The sequence below is a fragment of the Hyperolius riggenbachi genome, chromosome 11 (genome assembly GCF_040937935.1).
Source record: "Hyperolius riggenbachi isolate aHypRig1 chromosome 11, aHypRig1.pri, whole genome shotgun sequence".
In the NCBI taxonomy this organism is placed as follows: Eukaryota; Metazoa; Chordata; class Amphibia; order Anura; family Hyperoliidae; genus Hyperolius; species Hyperolius riggenbachi.
In genome coordinates, this window is record NC_090656.1 from 222667591 (window position 1) to 222691244 (window position 23654).

The 23654-nt window shown below is 45.2% G+C and overlaps 1 protein-coding gene across 1 annotated transcript in view; it reads left to right on the plus strand.

Annotated features, from left to right (window-relative positions):
• The window catches only part of PTPN5 (protein tyrosine phosphatase non-receptor type 5), a 162551-nt gene that overhangs the window by 118639 nt on the left and 20258 nt on the right, over positions 1-23654 (plus strand). The window contains exons 6-9 of the mRNA XM_068260874.1: positions 403-589; positions 11041-11125; positions 14796-14881; positions 20974-21111. Of these exons, the coding sequence (XP_068116975.1) occupies positions 403-589; positions 11041-11125; positions 14796-14881; positions 20974-21111 (496 nt within the window). The remainder of the gene's footprint in view (positions 1-402; positions 590-11040; positions 11126-14795; positions 14882-20973; positions 21112-23654) is intronic.

Sequence of the window (23654 nt, forward strand, 5' to 3'; positions counted from 1 at the left end):
ATGTGATACCAACACCAGCTCCCTGGGCCCAGGCTTTTGTGGCTTAAAGAGTACCTGTCAGTAAAAAACCAAAAAAAAAACCAAAAAAAAAAACCAGTAAAAAATACCTCAGCAGAAGGATTCGTACATAGACCAGAGGCTTTACTCATCTTCCTTGACCCCCCCCCCCCCCCCCCCCCCCCCCCGATCCAGGGCCAGACCATCTGAACAAATGCTTGTCCAATAAGTGGCCGTGTTCCTCTTTAAGCGAACTTATGGGGTGACTGTATACAACCTACCTTCTAGGTCAAGTTTAAGCTAGTGTGTGTTGTGTTTGCGTTGCAGTGGGATAGAGACTGCGGGTGCTGGGTTTTTGTAATTCTTGCAGACTTTTTGCATTGAGTACTGTGTTGTGTTTTGCAGGCGCGGCTCCAACGTGTCGCTGACCTTAGACATGTGCACCCCAGGCTGTACAGAGCCCTACGGACATATCATGTCACCCAGAGAGCAATCCACCCGGGAATATCTGCAGACCGCCACCAACGTCCTCAGCCCCGAAGACCTGCATGACAAAGCCCTGGACTCCTTCACCCTCCAGAAAGAGTTCTTTGTGAGTTATTCTATATCAAATATCACTGGCAGCACTTCAAAGAGAAGACCACAAAGTTGTATCAGGCATCAAACGGATGTCATTTGTGGCTTACACCTTTCAAGAAATTGCTGGTCCTGTTATCACCTACAACAGTTTCCGTACTCCTCAAACTTTTGCTGTAGGCATCAGGACAGGCTATACAAATCCAGCGACTGCAGCTGTGTTATTGATACCACTTCCCCACCACAGGCTATTTCCCCTTAAAGTGGTCTGAAAGTCAGCATTTCCACTTTGCTCTAAAAGATTCCTCACAGCTTTAAAGCTACTGTCCTAGAATTTTTTTTAAGCAGAACATCACTGAAATGGTTAAACAAAGCACTTTGTCCTGCTATTCAGCTTCAAATCCCCATCCAAACTAGAGATAACAGTATCTTTGTTTACATTCCAATGTTGATATATTTGTGTGTAAAAAGTAAAAAACACTTTCTGAGAAGCTCTCTGTGCTTCAGGCACACAAACAGCTCAGAATAACTCATTAGAAGATTTTAATATATAATAAAAAGCAGTTGGAATACCTGTAATTTGTAGACAGACAATATTACTTATGCACAAAAGCAAATATGATAACTGTATAAATAATAAAAAGTAGAAAAACACATTTTTATTGAATGTTATATCAGAGTTTCGGACCACTTTAAAAACCAGAGCAATTTTCACTTTCTAAGCTCCTCCCATTCATTCATTTATCACTACTTACCACATCAAAATGAGTATTTTTTCTGCCTCAAATTAGGCTTTCTTTAAGTGGTACTTTTTTCTAAGAATTATTTTATTATATATGAATTTTAAAAATTATCAGTTTTCAGCCTTTATAGGTTTTTAAATAAAAAGGGCTACGATAGATAAAACCACGCGTTTCATTTTTCCATTTGTCCTGATTATTACCAGAATTAAATGATGTCCCTAGTGCAATGTGTGGCAGCAATATTTTATTTGGAAATAAAGGTGTATTTTTTGTTTTTTTTATATTATAACAACAATTACAAGCTTTTATTTGCAAAAATAATAGTAATATACCCTTATTACATACATATATAAAAAAAAATCTTAGCCCCTAATTTATGATTATTATTTTTTTAAGCTATCACTTTCTTTTTTTTAACAAGTGTCTTATTTTGGTAACTATAGCGGAGAGGGAACTAAGGGGTTGGAATTAAAGGGGATTTTTTTTTATTAATTTTACATATGTACTGTGTGTGTATCTATGTGTATTTTTATTTTTTGGCCACTAGATGTTCCCACACTATCTGTTCAGTACACAGGAAGTAGTCTAAAACTTCTGTGTATGACCATTGGTATCTGATTGATGCTCATTCACTGCGGCATCTCTGATCTGTAAATGGAAACACATGTTCGTGTGCCGCTGTTAATAAGGAGATGTGTGTATCTGTGCCCCTGGTGCTGAGGTGAAGTCCGCAGGGGTGTAGATACGCAGTACAGTGCTGCTGTCCTGGTTGAAGGACAACTATTGTGAAAAATTGTCAATATTTAGAGAGGAACGGTTGCGAAAATCTTAAGATTTAAAATACATACAAATAAGAAGTACATTTCTCCCAGAGTAAAATGAGCCATAAATTACTTTTCTTCTATGTTGCTGTCACTTACAGTAAGCAGTAGAAATCTGATATTACCGACAGATTTTGGACAAGCCCATCTTCTCATAGGGGGGTTCTCTTTCATTTTCAAAAGCCTTTAGTGAATGGCAGTTGCTCTGTCCAACTGCCAAAGTAGTGTGCAGCGAGCAGGGAGGCTGGCCAGCATCTCTGTATACATCTTTTTCAGGGAATGCCTTTATAAAGAATAAATGCCATGCTGACAATACCCTTTAAGGGGTCCATACACTAAACGATTTTCCCGCCGATATACAGCAGATTCGATCACTGTGATTGAATCTGCTGTGAAATCGTTGCACAAACGCTGACCGAATGATCGATTTCCGGCAGAAATCGATCGTTCCTGTCGATCCGTCCGCGCAGAAGATTCCGTTCGATCGCCGGCAGGTCGGGAGTGCGTCGATAGCGGCGTTCGAATGTTCGCCGACCAACGCTAGTAGCAATACATTACCTGCTCCACCGGCGCGTGTCCCCGATGTCACCGTTGTTCCTTCTCCGCTGGGCTCCGGCAGGCTTCACTTCTTCCTGTCTGGACAGGAAGTTTAAACAGTAGAGCACCCTCTACTGTTTAAACCTCCCCCAGCAGGAAGTAAGCTGTAGCCCTGGAGCCCAGGGTTGATAAGAGACAACGGAGACCAGGGGACTCGTGCCGACCGCCACAGGTAATGTATGCGGGGGGGATGGGGTCGTCAGCGGCAGCACTACAGATTGTGAATTGGTTGCATAGTGTAATCGAAAGGCAGCCATACGATCCCTCTCTGATCAGATTCGATCAGAGAGGGATCTATCTGTTGGTCGATATGATGGCAAATTGACCAGTGTATGGCCACCTTTAGAGAGATGGACTAGCCCAAAACCTGACAGTTCTGTCAGATTTCTACTACCTACTGTAAGTGACAGCAACATAGGAGAAAAGTAATTTATGGCTCATTTTACTCTGGGAGAAATGTACTTCTTATTTGTATGTGTTTTAAATGTTAAGATTTTCGCGATGATTCCTCTTTAAATACAAAATATTAGTACTGCACATTTCTTCCCCAGTAAAAAGCTCTATAAATTACTTTTTTCTTATGTTGCCACTTACAGTAAAATAGTGAAAATTGGACAGATCTGTCAGGTTTAGGACCGGTCCATCTCCTCATGGAAGATTCTCGGTTATTTATTTATTTACAAAAGGACTTACTAAAAGTCAGCTGCTCATTCCAACTCTCATAATAGTGTGCAAACGAGTAGGAAAGCTGGCTGACATCTTTGCATAGATCCTTTCCATGGAGTGCTTTGTGATAAAGGCATCATTGAGAATCCTCCATGAGGAGAGGGATTAGTCAAACTCCTGTCAGATCTGTCAACTTTTAACTTACCTACTGTAAGTGACAGCAGCATAGGAAAAAGGCAATTCTTGTGCATTTTACGCTAGGATAAAGGTACATTTTATATGTATGTATGTATTTTAAAGCAAACTTGTGAGGTGTGCAAGGCAAGCAAATGGTACCCTGGAGAGGCTTCCCTGTCCTCCTCCACTGGCTCAGTGCTGGGCCCCCGAACCGACAAGGATTAACATGAAATGGCGCCCTAGGGAAGATAGCATAGTTGTCTCCCCTGCTTTCCACCTGGCTTCCTTGGTAAGGTAAGATGAGGAATGGGCAGGGCCGTATTTACCATAAGATACTGTAGGCACGTGCCTACAGGCGCCTGATGATGGAAAGGCGGCTCACTTCCCCCCCAGTGCCATTCTCCCTCCTATTCAGAGTTCTGAGTAGAACATAAATGAGAGGTTACTCACCCTGCTCTTGGCATTCCACTGACGAGATCTCCCTTCAGGCGGGGCCACCACTAGCTACTTAATACCTTAGTACCTTTGGCTACCGAATGCTAAGGGATACCTGTAGCTACCTATGACAGGCAAGGGAAGTAAGGGAGAAGTGACAGCTGGGACAGCCAGCACACTTGCGGTGCAGTTTGGCAGGGGTTTGTAGCTTCATTGAGGGTGAAGTCTAATGTGCCAGGACATCTGTGCCTATAGGCTCCTGTGATGTAAATCCGGGCTTGGGAATGGGGATCAGAAAAGATAGCAGATGGGCCCCTGGACACCTACCAGGCCCTAAGCACCTGCCTTAGTTGCCTTGTGGATGATCCGGCTCCATCCCCAGAGTACAGGGGCACTGCACATGCGCACTGCACAGACCCGCCTGATTGCGCCCGTGTTACTGGGCAGTTGCAGACGGCTCACGCACGTGCACTAGCACAGACCCGATTGGGTTTGGCTTTATCCACCGGAGCCCGCCAGTGCGCAAGCGTTTCAGAAGCGATTTTCCGGGAGTCCCATGGCTGGAATGGGCTGGTGGAGGACGAAGGGGGGGAGCCTCTCCAGGATCCAGAGGCTTCTTTCCCTACAGGTACACTTTTTAATGGTACGTACACACGTCCTGATTTTCCGCCCCACTTGTGGTTTGAACGACAAGTTGGACGTGTGTACACGCTGTTGAGCGACTGATAACAGCCGGTTTGCCCGATTCGCATGGCGGATCAGTTGGAGCAACTTTCATTCAAACGACTGTTATGCTGGGTACACACGATGCGTTTTATCGGACGATTTTCTGTCTGATCGATTTTCGATTAGATTTTCTGGTCGATTTCCTGCTCATTTCTCTTAGCTTTTCTTAACTAGATCCAGTCACTTCTATGAGAAATCGACCAAAAAAACGATACGAAAATAATACGGACATGACGGAAATGATCCATAGATAATTTCTAAATAGATAATTTCCAACATGTCCGATCTCCCGCCCGATCGTATTGAAGTGAATTGGAACAAGATAAAAAAAATGAGCGGAAGATAAGAGAATTGAGCGGGCAAAACGATCGGGCGCAGACAGGGCTGTATTTGTACTCTTTACCGCCCAAGGCCACTGTCACCAGCCACCCCCCTTCGGTATAGGTAGCCAGATGACCCCTCCCCTCCAGTATAGGTAGCGAGATGACCCCTCCCCCTTTCCCTCTAGTATAGGTGACACCCCCCCCCCAGTATAGGTAGCCTGAAGACCCCCCAGTATAGGTAGCCAGATGTCCCCTCCCCCTTCCCTCTAGTATAGGTAGCCAGATGTCCCCTCCCCCCTTTCTCTCTAGTATAGGTAGCCAGATGTCCCCTCCCCCCAGTATAGGTAGCCAGATGACCCCTCCCCCTTTCCCTCCAGTATAGGTAGCCATATGACTCCCTTAATCCCTCCTTTTCCCACCCCCTTTTAGTATAGGTAGCCAGCTCGCCTTCACACCGCAGCAGCCATCTGTTTCACTCATATCTCCACTCGTCTCCAGTGCAGAAGCTTCCTCTTCCTTTACTTCTCCAATGCTGCCCAAGTCTATAGCCACCGGCCACAATGCCAGCGTGCACAGAGAGCAAGGTGGCTGCTGCACAGGCGGCTAGCAGCAGAGTACCACAGTCAGGCGCTCACCTGATCTCCCTGCATTGCAGCATTTGCACGCTTGCAAATGCTGCACCAGTTTAGCCTGCTGCTTTGGTGCCATTGATCCTGTGGTGCCCTAGGCATTGGCCTAAATCCGGCCCTGGGCGCAGAATCGACCCGTGTATTCCCAGCATAACACAAAATTGTATGGTGTGCACCTAGCATTAGGTCCGCATGTGTGTACAAACAACTTCTAGTAGTTTGTCCAACTAACAGACGGTCAAACATACAGTCGTTTGAACAGTCGTTTAATCTAGTCCATTGTTCTATCCAGTCCATTATCAAGTTGGTTAATCGACATGTAGATTAGGATATCAGCCGATTTGTTGGTCAGTGTGTACAGGACGTCTGAACGACTTGTTGTTTGCACTTCAAGTCGTTCAAACAAACCAGTTTAAACGACAATCAGGCATAAAGTTGGATGTGTGTACGCACCTTACATTTTACAACTTTTCATAATAGTCGTCTTTTAACTCCCTTATTTACTGATGCAGATTGTGGTAGCCCAGGTAGATGATCAATATCTGGCATTGATAGTTTACCTGATCTACCACATATTGTATGGTGTATGCCTGGCCATAAGGAGATATCCCAAATTACAAACTGTAAGGGAATCTCTGAACTGAGGGCTGTACAGCTGATTCTGTGAAAGAGGCAGCATGAACATTGATTATTATATTTATTTAGTACTTATATAGTGCTGACATCTTCCGCAGCGCTGTATGGAGTATATATTGTCTTGTCACTAACTGTCCCTCAGAGGAGCTCACAATATAATCCCTACCGTAGTCATCTATGTGTGTATCGTGTAGTGTATGTATCGTAGTCTAGGGCCAATTTAGAGGGAAGCCAATTAACTCATCTGTCTGTGTTTGGGATGTGGGAGGAAACCGGAGTGCCCGGAGGAAACCCACACAGACATGGAGAAATCATACAAACTCTGCGTAGATAATGCCCTGGCTGGAATTTAAACCGGGGACCCAGCACTGCAAGACGAGCGTGCTAACCACTACGCCATTTAATAGTTTAGTATCTTTCTTAGTATCTCCCGTTTGTATTTTCATTTGTTCCTGTTACTAATTTCTCAACCATTTATAGCACTCCCTGCTGCCGCAGGGCCTGATACCACTACATGGCTGTCATCCACTAGGCAACCTAGGTGGCTGCCTAAGGCGTACTGGGCATCCAGAGGCCAGACTGACACCTTATTCTCACTTCCACTTTCCATACCCTATGACGCCATTTTCACTAATCCACCTCTGGGCCTATACATTTTTTCTCATAACGTTTTCTTTCCTCGCACTGCTGATTCTCTCATGTCACTCTATAGCTCATTAAAATTACACGACATCAGAGCTGCCCATCAAGTGTCGCCATTTCATATCCTGCGATGGTTCTTGCGATATGTGTGCATATTAATGACCTTCTGCTACCAAATGTGTCTCAGCTACAGATAAGATTTCAGAAAGATGAGCTGTGCTGGTTGTAAGTTAGTAGTCTGTATGTTGTGAGTCTGGACCGTCTGGCTAATATATTATTACTATCATGTTTATAAAGAACCAACAGAAGTATAAAGTATAACAAAAAAGGAGGAAAGAACCTGCGCAATCCTGCGCTAATCCTAATCCTGCCCACACACATTTTATTTTCAGTAGTTTATTGCCACTTTCCAAAGCAGTTTGAATGAAGCTACCTTAGGCCTTGTTCACATTACAATTGCGATAGCGCTGGCGATTTGGTGAGCGCATTTCAAAGTGGGAGAGGCCAGTATAGGGATTAGCAGAGAGGAGCAGCAGATCAGGAGTGGTGGGAGGAGCCTGTATAGAGTTTTGCAGAGAGGAGCAGCAGATCAGGAGTGGTGGGAGGAGTCAGTATAGAGGTCTGCAGAGAGGAGCAGCAGATCAGGAGTGATAAGAGGAGCCAATATAGAGATTAGCAAAGAGGAGCAGAAGATCAGGAGTGGTGAAAGGACCCAGTATAGAGATTAGCAGAGAGGAGCAGAAGATCAAGAGTGGGGGGAGGAGTCAGTATAGAAGATTGCAGAGAGGAGCAGCAGATCAGAAGTGGTGGAAGGAGTCAGTATAGAGATTGGCAGAGAGGAGCAGCAGATCAGGAGCGGTGGGAGGAGCCAGTATGGAGATTTGCAGTGTGGAGCAGCAGATGATTATTAGGATTACTACTCTAGTGCACAATCGGGCATTGTGTGTCTTACTGCTTATTACCTGTTTTGTGTTGTCTGTCATCCCTATTATTGTCTGTAACCTAATATGTTGGCTCTATATGAATCCAATAAATAATAATAAAGTTGAAGAGTGATGGGAAGAATCAGTAAAGAGATTTGCAGAGAGAAGCAGCAGAGGAAGAGTGGTGGGAGGAGCTAGTATAGAGATTTGCAGAGGAGGTGTGGTGGGAGGAGCCAGTATAGAGATTTGCAGAGGAGCAGCAGAAGAGAAGTGGTGGGAGGAGCCAGTATAGAGATTTGAAGAGAAGAGCAGCAGAAGAGACGTGGTGGGAGGAGCCAGTATAGAGATTTGAAGAGAAGAGCAGCAGAAGAGACATGGTGGGAGGAGCCAGTATAGAGATTTGAAGAGAAGAGCAGCAGAAGAGAAGTGGTGTGAGGAGCCAGTATAGAGATTTGAAGAGAAGAGCAGCAGAAGAGAAGTGGTGTGAGGAGCCACTATAGAGATTTGCAGAGAAGAGCAGCAGAGGAGGAGTGGTGGGAGGAGCCAGTATAGAGATTTGCAGAGAAGAGCAGCAGAGGAGGAGTGGTGGGAGGAGCCAGTATAGAGATTTGCAGAGAAGAGAAGCAGAGGAGGAGTGGTGGGAGCAGCCAGTATAGAGATTTGCAGAGAAGAGCAGCAGAGGAGGAGTGGTGGGAGGAGCCAGTACAGAGATTTGCAGAGAAGAGCAGCAGAGGAGGAGTGGTGGGAGGAGCCAGTATAGAGATTTGCAGAGAAGAGCAGCAGAGGAGGAGTGGTGGGAGGAGCCAGTATAGAGATTTGCAGAGAAGAGAAGCAGAGGAGGAGTGGTGGGAGCAGCCAGTATAGAGATTTGCAGAGAAGAGCAGCAGAGGAGGAGTGGTGGGAGGAGCCAGTACAGAGATTTGCAGAGAAGAGCAGCAGAGGAGGAGTGATGGGAGGAGCCAGTATAGAGATTTGCAGAGAAGAGAAGCAGAGGAGGAGTGGTGGGAGCAGCCAGTATAGAGATTTGCAGAGAAGAGCAGCAGAGGAGGAGTGGTGGGAGCAGCCAGTATAGAGATTTGCAGAGAAGAGCAGCAGAGGAGGAGTGGTGGGAGGAGCCAGTATAGAGATTTGCAGAGAAGAGCAGCAGAGGAGGAGTGGTGGGAGGAGCCAGTATAGAGATTTGCAGAGAAGAGAAGCAGAGGAGGAGTGGTGGGAGCAGCCAGTATAGAGATTTGCAGAGAAGAGCAGCAGAGGAGGAGTGGTGGGAGCAGCCAGTATAGAGATTTGCAGAGAAGAGCAGCAGAGGAGGAGTGGTGGGAGCAGCCAGTATAGAGATTTGCAGAGAAGAGAAGCAGAGGAGGAGTGGTGGGAGCAGCCAGTATAGAGATTTGCAGAGAAGAGCAGCAGAGGAGGAGTGGTGGGAGGAGCCAGTATAGAGATTTGCAGAGAAGAGCAGCAGAGGAGGAGTGGTGGGAGCAGCCAGTATAGAGATTTGCAGAGAAGAGCAGCAGAGGAGGAATGGTGGGAGGAGCCAGTATAGAGATTTGCAGAGAAGAGCAGCAGAGGAGGAATGGTGGGAGGAGCCAGTATAGAGATTTGCAGAGAAGAGCAGCAGAGGAGGAGTGGTGGGAGCAGCCAGTATAGAGATTTGCAGAGAAGAGCAGCAGAGGAGGAGTGGTGGGAGCAGCCAGTATAGAGATTTGCAGAGAAGAGCAGCAGAGGAGGAGTGGTAGGAAGAGCATCACTAGGCCATGGCAGACCTATGCCATTGTACAGCATTGGGGGTCTGAACTGGTGATCACATCCAGTTGCTTCAGGCAGCAGTTATTAAAGGTGTGCATAAATCTTAAAGGATAACTGAAGTGAGAGGGATATGGAGGAGGCCATGCTTATTTCCTTTTAAGCAATACCAGTTGCCTGGCAGCCCTGCTGATCCTCTGTCTCTAATACTTTTAGCCACAGACCCTGAACAAGCATGTAGCAGATCTGGTGTTTCTGACATTATTGTCAGATCTGACAAGATTAGCTGCATGCTTGTTTTTGGTGTGATTCAGACACTACAGCAGCCAAATAGATCAGCAGGGCTGCCAGACAACTGGCATCGTTTCATATGGCAGCCTCCATATTTTTATTTCAGTTGGCCTTTAAGGGCAAATGCAGGTGACACAAGAGGTTAATAGGCTGTGTAGTAATACTTCACTGCAGACAATTTTTTTTTTTACTGTAACACTATCTGTACCTTTTTTTTTCGAGTTTTTTAAAAACTTGTTAAACTTTTTGCCGAGTTTAGCGGGTATATGAACAGCTTAATATTTTATGCATCCATTTCAGAGAAATTACCTTTGAAAATGTTAGGCAGATGACCCAGAGAACTGTGCGCCAGTCGATAAGACACAGAACATTTATATCCCACTTTTCTCCTCCTGGCGGACTCAAAGTGCCAGAGCTGCAGCCACTAGGGCGCGCTTCACAATCACAGGCAGCCAGGATCATTAGGGAGCCTTGCCCAAAGACTCCTCACTGTTTTATGTACTGACTTGAGCTGGGATTAAAACCCTGGTGAAAGGCTCAAACGCCACATGAAAGGCCTTACCAGTATGCTATCCAACTGACGCTATTAACTCAGGCCTGCATGCAGATTTAATGCAAACTGTATTCAGCTTGAAATCGGCTCAATATAAATCTGCAGGAAGTGAATCTGATTGACCAAATTCCCAGCATCATACACTTTCAATTATTATTGGCCAATCACTGACCAGCTTAACTACCTCCATATAGTATGCGGGTCAACAAATATTGAATACTATAAACAGATTGTGTAGGTAAACCCTCATGTTACATGGAGGTGGTAAAATTGGTCCGTGATTGGCCAATCATAATTGAAAATGTGTACCACGCTTTAGCCTTTTCACCAGGCCAGCTGCCTTATTCTACAGCCTGGTACACACCTTCAATTTTGATTGGCCAATGACTGGCCAATTTTACCACTTCCATGTAGTATGAGAGCATACTTACACTGATCCATACATAAGTGGTAACATTGGTCAGAGATTGGCCAATCAAAATTGAAGGTGTGTATCAGGCTTTCAGATTAGGGATACTTCGAGTTTAATTTTAAAACTGACCAGTAAATCTTGTCTGTTTTGCAGGAAATCCCGATGAACTTTGTAGATCCAAAGGAATATGAAATTCTTGGCTTAGTCCGGAAAAACAGATATAAAACCATACTCCCAAGTAAGTTCCCGCTTGTAAAAATGTGCTAGATTAAACTTGTACGTTGTGGTTGCTCGTCGTTTGTTGTGCTGGGCGGAGACATGCAGCTTCTGTGGGTGGCCATCCGACTAGATTATTGTAATGGAATCGGATGAAAGTTGTTGCCACCGAGAGCATGCCCGATCAACCATGTGACCAGTTTCGAGCTGAAATTGGCCGCATGTATTGATTGGTCATGCTGCAAGACGTAAGGCCGACATGCTGGATCGGATGTGCGGCGGTAACGGCATGCGACACCGGTACAAGCGAAGGAACCGCCGGCTCTTTCCCCCTTGTGTAAAATGTGCCCAATCCCATCTCCCGGGTGCCCAGTGCGTGAATAATTTACTGTCAGAGTCCGCCGCCGTCTCCATCCTCCATCCACATACACACGCCCCACATGGCTGCCAGTGTGATGTCACACACATGCAATACGTCAGCAACCATGTGGACAGAGGATGGAGCCAGTGGCAGACACAGGCAGGTAAAGGATTTACGCTTGAGGAACCCGGGGGAGGGGCACATTTTACACAAGGGGGCGGGGGGGGTAGCATGGTATGCGCCGAAGTGGCGGGTACAGCATCACAAGGCTGATTCCCGAGAGATTTCATGCTGAAATCAATCAATGTATGGGCAGCCGACATATCTCTTTCCAATCAGATTCCATCAGAGAGCAATCGGTCTCTTGGTCGATCTGCCCATACAGTGAGATGCGAAAGTTTGGGCAACCTTGTTAATCGTCATGATTTTCCTGTATAAATCGTTGGTTGTTACGATAAAAAAAATGTCAGTTACAGTAAATAGATCATATTTGATCATATGTGCAATAATTGTTTAAACAAAATTAAGCAGGTTCATAAATGTGGGCACTGTTGTCATTTTATTGATTCCAAAACCTTTAGAACGAATTATTGGAACTCAAAATGGCTTGGTAAGCTCAGTGACCCCTGACCTACATACACAAGTGAATACAAATATGATAAAGAGTATTTAAGTGGGTCATTTGAAAGTTTCCCTCCTCATTTAATTTTCTGTAAAGAGTAGCAACATGGGGGTTTCAAAACCACTATCAAATGACCTGAAGACAAAGATTGTTCACCATCATGGTTTAGGGGAAGGATACAGAAAGCTGTCTCAGAGATTTCAGCTGTCTGTTTCCACAGTTAGAAACATATTGAGGAAATGGAAGACCACAGGCTCAGTCCAAGTCAAGGCTCGAATTGGCAGACCGAGAAAAATCTCGGATAAACAGAAGCGACTCAAGCGAGGAATGGTGAGAACAGTCAGAGTCAACCCACAGACCAGCACCAAAGACCTACAACATCATCTTGCTGCAGATGGATTCACTGTGCATTGTTTAACCCCTCAGCGCACTTTACACAAGGAGATGCTGTATGCAAGAGTGATGCAGAGGAATCCTTTCTCCGCCCACAGCACAAACAGAGCCACTTGAGGTATGCACATGCACATATGGACAAGCCAGATTCATTTTGGAATAAGGTGCTGTGGACTGAAGAAACTAAAATGGTTATTTGGGCATAACAAGGGGGTTATGCATGGAGGAAAGACAACACAGCATTCCAAGAAAATCACCTGCTACCTACAGTAAAATATGGTGGTGGTTCCATCATACTGTGGGGCTGTGTGGCCAGTGCAGGGACTGGGAATCTTGCCAAAGTTGAGGGAAGCATGGATTCCACTCAGCATCAGCAGATTCTGGAGACCAATGTCCAGGATCAGTGACAAAGCTGAAGCTGCGCTGGGGCTGGATCTTTCAACAAGACAACGACCCTAAACACTGCTCAAAATCCACTAAGGCATTCAAGCAGAGGAACAAGTACAACGTTCTGGAATGGCCATCTCAGTCCCCAGGCCTAAATATATTTGAAAATCTGTGGTGTCCGTTAAAGAGAGCTGTCCATGCTGGGAAGCCATCAAACCTGAATGAACTAGAAATGTTTTGTAAAGAGGAATGGTCCAAAATACCTTCAACCAGAATCTAGACTCTCATTGGAACCTACAGGAAGCGTTTAGTCAAACCAGTCCTTCGAGGGCCGAGGTCCTCACACATTTTTGACACAGCTCAAATGAATTGATGGGTCTGAATCAGGAAAGGTGCGATCCATCAGGTAGAACACATTCCTCTCTTTCTCAGTCCATCCTAAACACTGGCATGGAACTGGCCCTCCAGGCCTGGAGTTCGACACCTGCGGTTTAGAGGCTGTAATTTCTGCAAAAGGAGGATCTACTAAATATTGATTTCATTTTTTTTTTTTTGGGTGGTGCCCAAATTTATGCACCTGCCTATTTTTGTTTAAACAATTATTGCACACTTTATGTAAATCCAATAAACTTAATTTCACTTCTCAGATATCACTGTGTGTGTCTCTTATATGATATATTTAACTGACCTTTTGTATCGTAACAACCAACGTTTTATACAGGAAAATCATGACGATTACCAAGGTTGCCCAAACTTTTGCATCCCACTGTACATCGTCTGACAATGGATTAGTGTATGTGTTGAAAACGAGTGACAATGGTGGAGCTTTTGGGATAATTCTGTACTCCAGAGGCGTGCATGAAAAACGGGCGGCGTGAAAAAAGGGCCCGACCTGATAACGAAATGGCGCCGGTTATAAATTAAATCTGATAACGATAAACATAGTTGTCAAGCTTTGTTAACGATAAATACCATTGTAAAAACAAGGGAGAAATAACGAAAATATATGAACGTTAAATATCGCTATGTAATTCAACAGTACAACTTAACCCAACCCTACCCTCACACAGAACCCTCCCCTGGTGGTGCCTAACCCTAAAGCCCCCCAGTGGTGCCTAACCCTAACCACTCCCCCTGGTGGTGCCTAACCCTAACCACTCCCCCTGGTGGTGCCTAACCCTAACCACTCCCCCTGGTGGTGCCTAACCCTAACCACTCCCTCTGGTGGTGCCTAACCCTAACCACCCCCGGTGGTATCTAACCCTAACCCCCCCCCCCCCCGGAGGTATCTAACCCTAGCCCCCCCGGTGGTATCCAATCCTAACCCCCCCCCCCCCCCGGTGGTGCCTAACCCTAACCACTCCCTCTGCAGAAACACCCTTTTACACATAGTAACAATAATATCTTTGAGAACGTAAAATCTGTACATATAATCAAAATAATATGACAAAAACTATAATGTTGCAAGCTTCTAAAACGATAACATACTCCAAAAACTGTAATGTTCTAATGTTGTTAACGATATTTATCGCAGCGCCCTTTTTTCTGCTTTTTTCGCTGTATTAACGATAATTGCATGAGAGTCTATGGCAGCGCCCCTTTCCTCCACCCTCACCTGGCGCCCATTTTTCCTGCTACCCTCCAGAGTACTGTTTCAACTGTTAACGATTCTAATGATGATTGCTTGACGGCAATTTAGTCGATCAGAAATACATTTCTTTTCATATCTTATGATAGATAGGAACTAGAGATTTGTCAGTTGATGGTGAAATAATTGATGTATTAGGACATTTTATTTTTTCGATTGCATTTATCTGATTGTTTGGACGATTGTTCGCTGAACATTGGGTGGAGTGTAAACCTTGAACTCCAGTTGTGCAACACAACGGTGTTAACCCCTGATGACCGTGCTGATTTTACGTGTGTTAGATCCACAGACCAGAGTGTGCCTTACATCCCCGGAGCAGGAGGAGGACGACCCTCTGAGTTCCTATATCAACGCCAATTACATACGAGTGAGTATCCGCGCATTGCTTTTTATATGTTATATGTTTATACGGGAAGCTTTGTGTACAGAAGCAGCTACAAGACAATTCAGGGGGGGAGGAGTCAGAACACCAGACGCATGGCGTGGTGATCAATGAGATGCAAACCGTTTCCAGTTGACGCAAATTGTATGTAAATATATGTACCTTGACAACTGACTGATTAAATTAAACCTTAAAGGACACCTGAGGCGAAAATAAACTAATGAAATAAACAATTGTATCCATCTTCCTTCTCCTAAAAATGCCTTTTTAGGGCCCGTTTCCACTATAGCGTTGCGGAATCAGCCGAAATCACCGCTCGAAATCGCATGCGGGTGCGAAATCGCATGCGTTTTTTGCCGCGATTTCACATGCCATTTCGCATAGGTTAGTGTACTGTATATGCGAATTTAACCATGTCACTGCCTGTGTAAATTAACATTGCTTCCTATGCGAAATCGCATGCGAAATCGTGGCAAAAAACGCATGCGATTTCCCTATTAAGTACATTGCCTGCGATTCGCCTGCATTCCACATGCAAGCGAATTCTGAGGGCTCTGCCGTGCAGAAAAATCCTGCACAGAAATACGCTCAGAAAAACTGACAAGTGGAAACAGGCCCATACACTTGTATTGACTATGCGAATTCGCATGCGTACAACGCATGCAAATTCGCGATAGTGGAAACAGGCCCTTAAGGTATTCCACAGTTTTATTTTATGTTTAAAACTACTTTTTAAGTTTTAACTGTTTTATTGTTTTTGCTCAATGACACATTCATTGAAGTATGCCAGAGCTAAAATCTATTAACTATTTACCCTTTTTACCGCTTTCCTGCTCTCAGAAGCCATTTTCTGCTAGGAAAGTGTTCGAATTTCTTATCAGTGAGGGCCACAGTGTAGTCACTTCCTGTCTGAGTCAGGACTGAGTCAGCCACTTACATACCTGACAGGGGCGTAACTAGAAATCACTGGGCCCCCCCTGCGAAACTTTGGATGGAGCCCCCTGTCGCCAAACACCACTAACCCCCCTCCCTAGCAGTGAAGCAATGGGAGAATTTTCCCTATCAATTACATTGGCTTCTGTTATAAAACCTGCATGTTTTCACACATACAGACATACATGGTGTGCAGAAAATCCATAAAGAAAACCAACAGACGAGTGTGCTCCCAGCCTCAGCTTATCACACTCACTCTGTCCATCTCTGATGGAGCAGAACTGGCTCTGCAGACTTCTCCAGCATGACTACTGTACAGTACACTTGGGGAGGGGTAGAGAGGTTGGGGGATGGGTGCTGTACAGAAGAGCCTACTGCATACTGACTAGGGACTGTCTACAAATCTTTGTCTGCAAAACTTTGTATTATTCCTTATCAGTGGCTGAGCAAATACACTCATTAGAACAACTGTGCAGAGAGCAGAACGTTTTTTTCTTGCGTTGCCCTTAGTTGTCAGCCTCTCAGGACAGGGCCCCCGTGGCTTCTGGGCCCCCTGCTGCTGCATCCCTTGCAGGGTCTATAGTTACGCCCCTGATACCTGATATTTAACTCTTTCAGGCAGAGAAATGTAATAATAAAGTGCTTCATTTTTACAATAATTATGTATAAATATTTTAATGTTTGCCCATTGTAAAATCTTTCCTCTCCCTGATTTACATTCTGACATTGATCACATGGGGACATTTTTACTGCTGGCAGGTGATGTCAGTGGAAGGATAAGGTTCACTTTAAATGCAGCGGCAACCCATTTTCAATTCAAGCTATGTAAAGTTGTACTAAATTAGCATAACATTTTCATCAACTCGGAATTAACTGCATCTCACTGACCGTCCCCCTCTATTATAGGCAGAGTCCGGTGGCCTTGGCCACTCCTGGAGTCCCGGACTTTCTGTATATTATCTTCCTTTAGGCTGGGACAGGGACGGATCTAGGGAGGGGGGGGGGGGGGGGGGCAGGCGGGTCTCTTGCCCCAGGCACAGTTTGTTGAATTCTTAAAAAGGTGGCAAAATTTGGATGGGGAATGGCAGTTTAGGCGCCAAAACCTGACCTTGCCACAGGCACAACTTGGTCTAGATCCGTCCCTGGCCTGGGAGCACATCTATTAGATTTACAAGCCTTTTCCACAGAGCGGAAAACTACATATGTTATTGCACAGAAGCTCAGTCTATGGGATGCATAATAATCCATGTGCGATTCTATATGTGATTTTACTTTTAAAATCTCACAGTAAATACCTTCTTCTCGCACACAGTATGCAAGGACCATGCGATCTGCATATAATGCATCCCTATAGAAAACCAAAAGCGCATTTGATTTCTTTACATTTTTATGCAGATTTTTTCTTATATGATAGTGACTTATTAAAAATGCAAAACGAAAATGCAGAAAAAAAGCTCATAAAACGCAATGCAGGAAAGACCGCCGAAACGCATGTGGCAGAAAACTCCTGCTGGTCTCCCAGCCTTAGTTTCTTCTATACCTGATCCCAGGCTCAGAATGCGAGTGCATACTAGTGTTATTGGGATCCTTCTACGGTGTTAAGGTGCATACACACATCAGACTACAGTCTTTGGAAAATGAAAGATCACAGACCAATCTTACCACCCTTCATGTAGTATGAGAGCCATACTCTACACAGTCTATTCTATGGAGCTGAACTCCACATCAGACAGAAATCTTTGCAAGATGCTGCACACAAAGATGCTGTAGACATGCAACAGATCAGTATCTGCCAAAGATCTGTTCCTGCCAAAGATCCGTTCCTGCAAAATGCATTCATAGTCTATGAGATCTGCAGATCCTCATACACACATTGTTTAACTGACATTCATCTGCAGACCAGACAATCATCTGCAGATCTGAAAATCCATCCTGGTGGATCTGATCTGCAGATTAATGTCTGTTAAACAAGGTGTGTATGAGGATCTGCAGATATCATAGGCTATGAATGCAATTTGCAGGAACGGATCTTTGGCAGGAACAGATCTTTTGCAGATACTGATCTTTTGTGTCTGTACAGCATCTTTGTGTGCAGCATCTTGCAAAGATTTCTGTCTAATGGGGAGCTCAGCTCCATAGATTAGACTGTGTAGAGTATGGCTCTCATACTACATGGAAGGGGGTAAGATTGGTCTGTGATCTTTCATTTTCCAAAGACTATAGTCTGATGTGTGTATGCAGCTTTAGGCCTCTTGCACACTACATGCGATTCCGATTTCTTATATGTTCAATTGTGGATTCTGATTAAAAATCTTAGCAGCATGCATTACGTTTTTTAATCGGAATCCAAAATCGGATCAGATAAAAAAAAAATCAGAATCGCATGTAGCGTGCAAGAGGCCTAACTGCATGATACATTGAAATCTATTAGTAGCTATAAGAGATCATTGATTCCCTAATTATTGATAGCTGCTGAAAGTTTGATTCTAGTTAAATGGAGGTGTCAGGATCCTCCAACCCTTAACCTCCCTGGTGGTAAGCCTGAACTAAGTTGGGGCTATGCCGCGCAGAAGGATTTCTCAGGCCCTGCTGGGCCGATTTGCATAAATTTTTTTGGTACACGCAGCTAGCACTTTGCTAGCTGCGTGTACAAACCCGATTGCCGCCGCTCCGCACCGATTCGCTGCTACCCGCCGCACCGCCCCTCCCCCCCCCCAGACCCCTTGCGCAGCCTGGCCTGCCTGGTGCTGAGGGGTGGATCGGGACTCCCGATGACGTCACAACGTCCATGATGATCATCGCCATGGCGATGGGGGAAGCCAAACAGGAAATCCCGTTCTGAACGGGATTTCCTGTTTGCGCTGATCGCTGGAGGCGATTGGAGGGGGTGGGGGGATGCAGCTGCACAGCGGCTATCATGTAGCTAGTGCTAGGCTAGCGACATGATTTAAAAAAAAAATTAAAGTGCTGCGCTGCCCCCTGGCGGTTTTAATAGACCGCCAGGGAGGTTAACCAGCCTGGCGGTATGGACGAGCTCAGCTCTTCCATTACCGCCGGAGGCTGCCGCTCAGGCCCTGCTGGGCCGATTTTTACCAAATAAAAAGGTGCACACGCAGCCGGCACTTTGCCAGCCGTGTGTGCTACCTGATCACCGCCGTAGCGCGGCGATCCGCCGCGTGCAGCGGCGAAAGAGGGTCCCCCCAGCCGCCCGAGCCCAGACCAAAAAGTTCCGGCCAGCGCTAAGGGCTGGATCGGAGGCGGATAACGTCAGGACGTCCATGACGTCACTCCGCTCGTCGCCATGGCGATGAGGAAAGCGAAACAAGAAAGGCCGCTCATCGCGGCCTTTCTTGTTACTTCTGATCGCCGGAGGCGATCAGAAGTACGCATCAGGAGCGCCCTCTAGTGGGCTTTCATGCAGCCAACTTTTAGTTAGCTGCATGCGATCGTGTTTTTTTTAATTAAAAAAAAAAAAAAACACGTCCGGTCGCCAGCCTGGCGATCTTAATAGAACACCAGGCTGGTTAATGATAAATGGTTAGATGGTTCATGTTTCAGAACTCGGCTATATGAAATTATGATGAGGGTGGAGGGGAGGAGTCTCTTTTGGGGAAAAACTTGGAATTGTGACATTCGTAATTGTAGGGCAGGATGATTTCTCAGTTTATTGAATGTTATTATATGAGATTTTTTATATAGATGATTGGAGGGGGAAGAGAGGAGGGGTTGTTTTTTGTTCAATTTGTTTTGTGGATTTTTGTAAATGGAGAAAGGGATGCTTTATATTATTAATGATGGTGTTTTTGCATTGTTTGTAGATGAGTTTATTTTTCTTCCAATAAATTATATATAAAAAAAAAAAAAAAATGAATGCGAGTGCAGTGTACATTCTCATCCTCACATGTTCCAGGCATTGGGGGCTGGAGGGGGCGGTGCTTGTGAGAATAGATTTATGATGGGAGGACCTCTGTAGCACGATGGTGTTCAGTCATAGTTTGCGGTGGGACTGGTATGATGACACTTAAGGTGGCCATACATCAGGTGACTTGGCAGCCGATCGACCATCCAATTCGATTATTATAATCGAAGTGGATGAAAATTGGTGCTGCCAAATGCATGCCCGATCGACAAAGCAACCAATTTTGAGATGAAAAATGGTTGCATGCTCGATCATGCATGCCGCAAGATGTCGGGCCGAAGTTAGTTGGTTAGGTGTGCAGCGGTACGTCAGCCGATTTCGGAACGAACGACGAGATGACAAAATGACATTACCTGTCCTGTAGCAGCCTCTGCGTGATGTCTGTAACCTCCAGGCGGCTCTCTGTACACGCTACTGGCGCATATTGTCTGACGTCAGACGCTATGCCACGGCGTCAGACGCTAGGCGCCAGTAGCGTGTACAGAGAGCCGCCCGGAGGTTACGGAGACCACGCGGAGGCTGCTACAGGACAGGTAACGTATAAATGCACACAGGGGACACATTATACATTGGGGGCAGCAGCAGTGAAGATTTCATGCTGAGATCGGATGGGAATCGGCCTGTAGTGTATGGGCAGAATCAACAAAAAGACACATTTATCTCTAATCAGATTAGATTAGAGATAAATTTGTCTCTTTGTCGAATCTGCCCATAATCGTTAGGTCTATGGGCACCTTAAGATCTGAAGAGCTGTTGTCTCTGAACAGTGATGTCCCCCTGTTGGGATTTTCTTTTAATTTCACAAAACTGTGTATAGATATATATTATACAGTGGAAAGTATATATACTGTACATAAACTGTTTGTGTGACATTCATGTATTGTGCCACCTGGTGGTATATGCCGGTACTGCATTTGTTACTATCTTGAAGAGGGATGAAACACCATATCAACTGTGGGGGGAAAAAACATCCAATGAGAAATTACTTATTTAGCTTACCTATACTGTTTTTAGAGTGTATTGTCAGATTTAAAAAAAAAATTGATAAAACATGATGTAAAAAAAGAGAGTAGTATTTCTGCTGGTTTCCATCTTTACTGTTTCTCAGTGATGCCAAAAGTAACATCACTTCTGCCCCTTTCTTGTGTTTATGGCCCTCACCGCGTGTACTGCCCCCTGCTGGTGCTGCACACACTCCTCCTGATGGCTGTGCTCTGTCTCACAGGGTTACGACGAAGAGGAAAGAGTTTACATCGCCACTCAGGGGCCCACCGTGAACACCGTGGGGGATTTCTGGAAGATGGTGTGGCAGCAGCGATCCCCCATCATCGTCATGATAACCAACATCGAGGAGGTCAACGAGGTGCGACATCCCATAATGATCTCTGTCCCTTGTACGAGCTAAACCTGGTTTTTGTAAGCCGCACTGAATGGCGATTGTAGATGAGCTGTGTCTCCGAGCTGATACATACCCACAGTGTATAGCAAAAGACAGAAAAGTACAGGTGAAACTCGAAAAATTCGAATATCATGCAAAAGTCCATTTATTTTAGTATTTCAGCTTCAAAGGTGAAACTAATATATGAAATAGGAACCCTTTGCAGGTGTTTTGGATTAAAGGAACACTCTAAAACCAAGTTTTCTAAAATTACAATATACAAATTTTGTCTGAGTAGCTGTGTGAACAATTCTTACTTTTAATGTTAAATAACCGAGGCAAAAGCTGTAATTCATTGTGCATAAATTTTAGCTACATTTGGAATGCCTCATTTGCAGAGGTGAATCTCTGTAGTCTGACATGCTAAGAACAGTGTAATATTGAAGCAAAGTTATATGCAATGGCTCTGGTGTCAGGTTTCACATTCTACAATATTACAAATGTTTAAAGCGGAATATAACCCTGCATTTCAACTTTGCTCTAAAACATTATTTACAGCATATTATATGCAACCAGCATTTTTTTTACTAGACCAGCATTGGAAGGGTTACACACAGAGCTTTAAAGTTCCGTGGATAGAAATGCAAACGCATCCAAAGTTTAGATAGATACATTTAAGTAAAGACAATGTAACAAGTGTGGAATGTGACACACACTCTCTGACTGTGCAGGAGCTGGAGGACAGCCAGAGAGTGTGTAACATTCACCACTTGTTACATTGTGTTTACTTAAATGTATCTATCTAAACTTCAGGTGCGTCTGCATTTCTATCCACGGAACTTTAAAGCTCTGTGTGTAACCCTTCCAATGCTGGTCTAGTAAAAAAAAAATGCTGGTTGCATATAATATGCTGTAAATAATGTTTTAGAGCAAAGTTGAAATGCAGGGTTATATTTCGCTTTAAAGGGACTCCGAGCTCACCCAAAAAAAGAAAGTTGTACTCACCAGGGGCTTTCTCCAGCCCAGTGCTGGTCGGGAGGTCCCACGCCGGCGTCCTGGCTCCTCTCCTTCTCCCCGCTCCGGAATGGCTGACAGGCTGCAGCCCGGGCGACACTCGGCAGAGTGTCGGGCTGCTCCTTCCGCGTATGACGCGGCCGCCGTCACACGCCGGCCGCCTCGCGTCATCACGCCGGCCGCCGTGATGACGCGAGGCGGCCGGCGTGTGACGTCAGCCGCGTCATACGCGGAAGGAGCAGCCCGACACTCTGCCGAGTGTCGCCCGGGCTGCGGCCTGTCAACCATTCCGGAGCGGGGAGAAGGAGAGGAGCCAGGACGCCGGCGTGGGACCTCCCGACCAGCACTGGGCTAAAGAAAGCCCCTGGTGAGTACAACTTTCTTTTTTTGGGTGAGCTCGGAGTCCCTTTAAGTTACACATACAGTGGCTTGCAAAAGTATTCGGCCTCCTTGAAGTTTTCCACATTTTGTCATATTACTGCCACAAACATGAATCAATTTTATTGGAATTTCACATGAAAGACCAATACAAAGTGGTGTACATGTGAGAAGTGGATCGAAAATCATACATCGATCCAAACATTTTTTAAAAATAAATAACTGCAAAGTGGGGTGTGCGTAATTATTCGCCCCCCTTAGTCAATACTTTGTAGAACCACCTTTTGCTGCATTTACAGCTGCATTCTTTTAGGCCTGGTGCACACCAAAACCGCTAGCAGATCTGCAATACGCTAGCGGTTTTGGGAGCTGATTTCAGAGCGATTCTAGGTATGTTTAGAGAGGTTTTCTAAACATACCTAGTGGTTTTGGGTGCGTTTTTGTGTAGCAGATTACACATACTACACATATTGTTACAGTAAAAACTGTTACTGAACAGCTTCTGTAACAAAAATGCCTGGCAAACCGCTCTGAAGTAGCGTTTTTCAGAGCGGTTTGCATTTTTCCTATACTTTACATTGAGGACGAAACGCTTCCGAAATCCGCAAATGCGCAGCAGGAGGCGCGTTTGCGGTTTGGCAAAAACCTCAAACCGCCGGTGTGCACCATCCTATTGCAATACATTAGCCAAGCGTTTTTCCAGGCGGATGCGGCCGGCGGATCGCTCCAAAAACCGCTAGGTATGCACTAGGCCTTAGGGTATGTCTCTACCAGCTTTGCACATCTAGAGACTGAAATCCTTGCCCATTCTTCTTTGCAAAACAGCTCCAGCTCAGTCAGATTAGATGGACAGTGTTTGTGAACAGCAGTTTTCAGACCTTGCCACAGATTCTCGATTGGATTTAGATCTGGACTTTGACTGTGCCATTCTAACACATGGATATGTTTTGTTTTAAACCATTCCATTGTTGCCCTGGCTTTATGTTTGGGGTCATTGTCCTGCTGGAAGGTGAACCTCCACCCCAGTCTCAAGTCTTTTGCAGTCTCCAAGAGGTTTTCTTCCAAGTTTGCCCTGTATTTGGCTCCATCCATCTTCCCATCAACTCTGACCAGCTTCCCTGTCCCTGCTGAAGAGA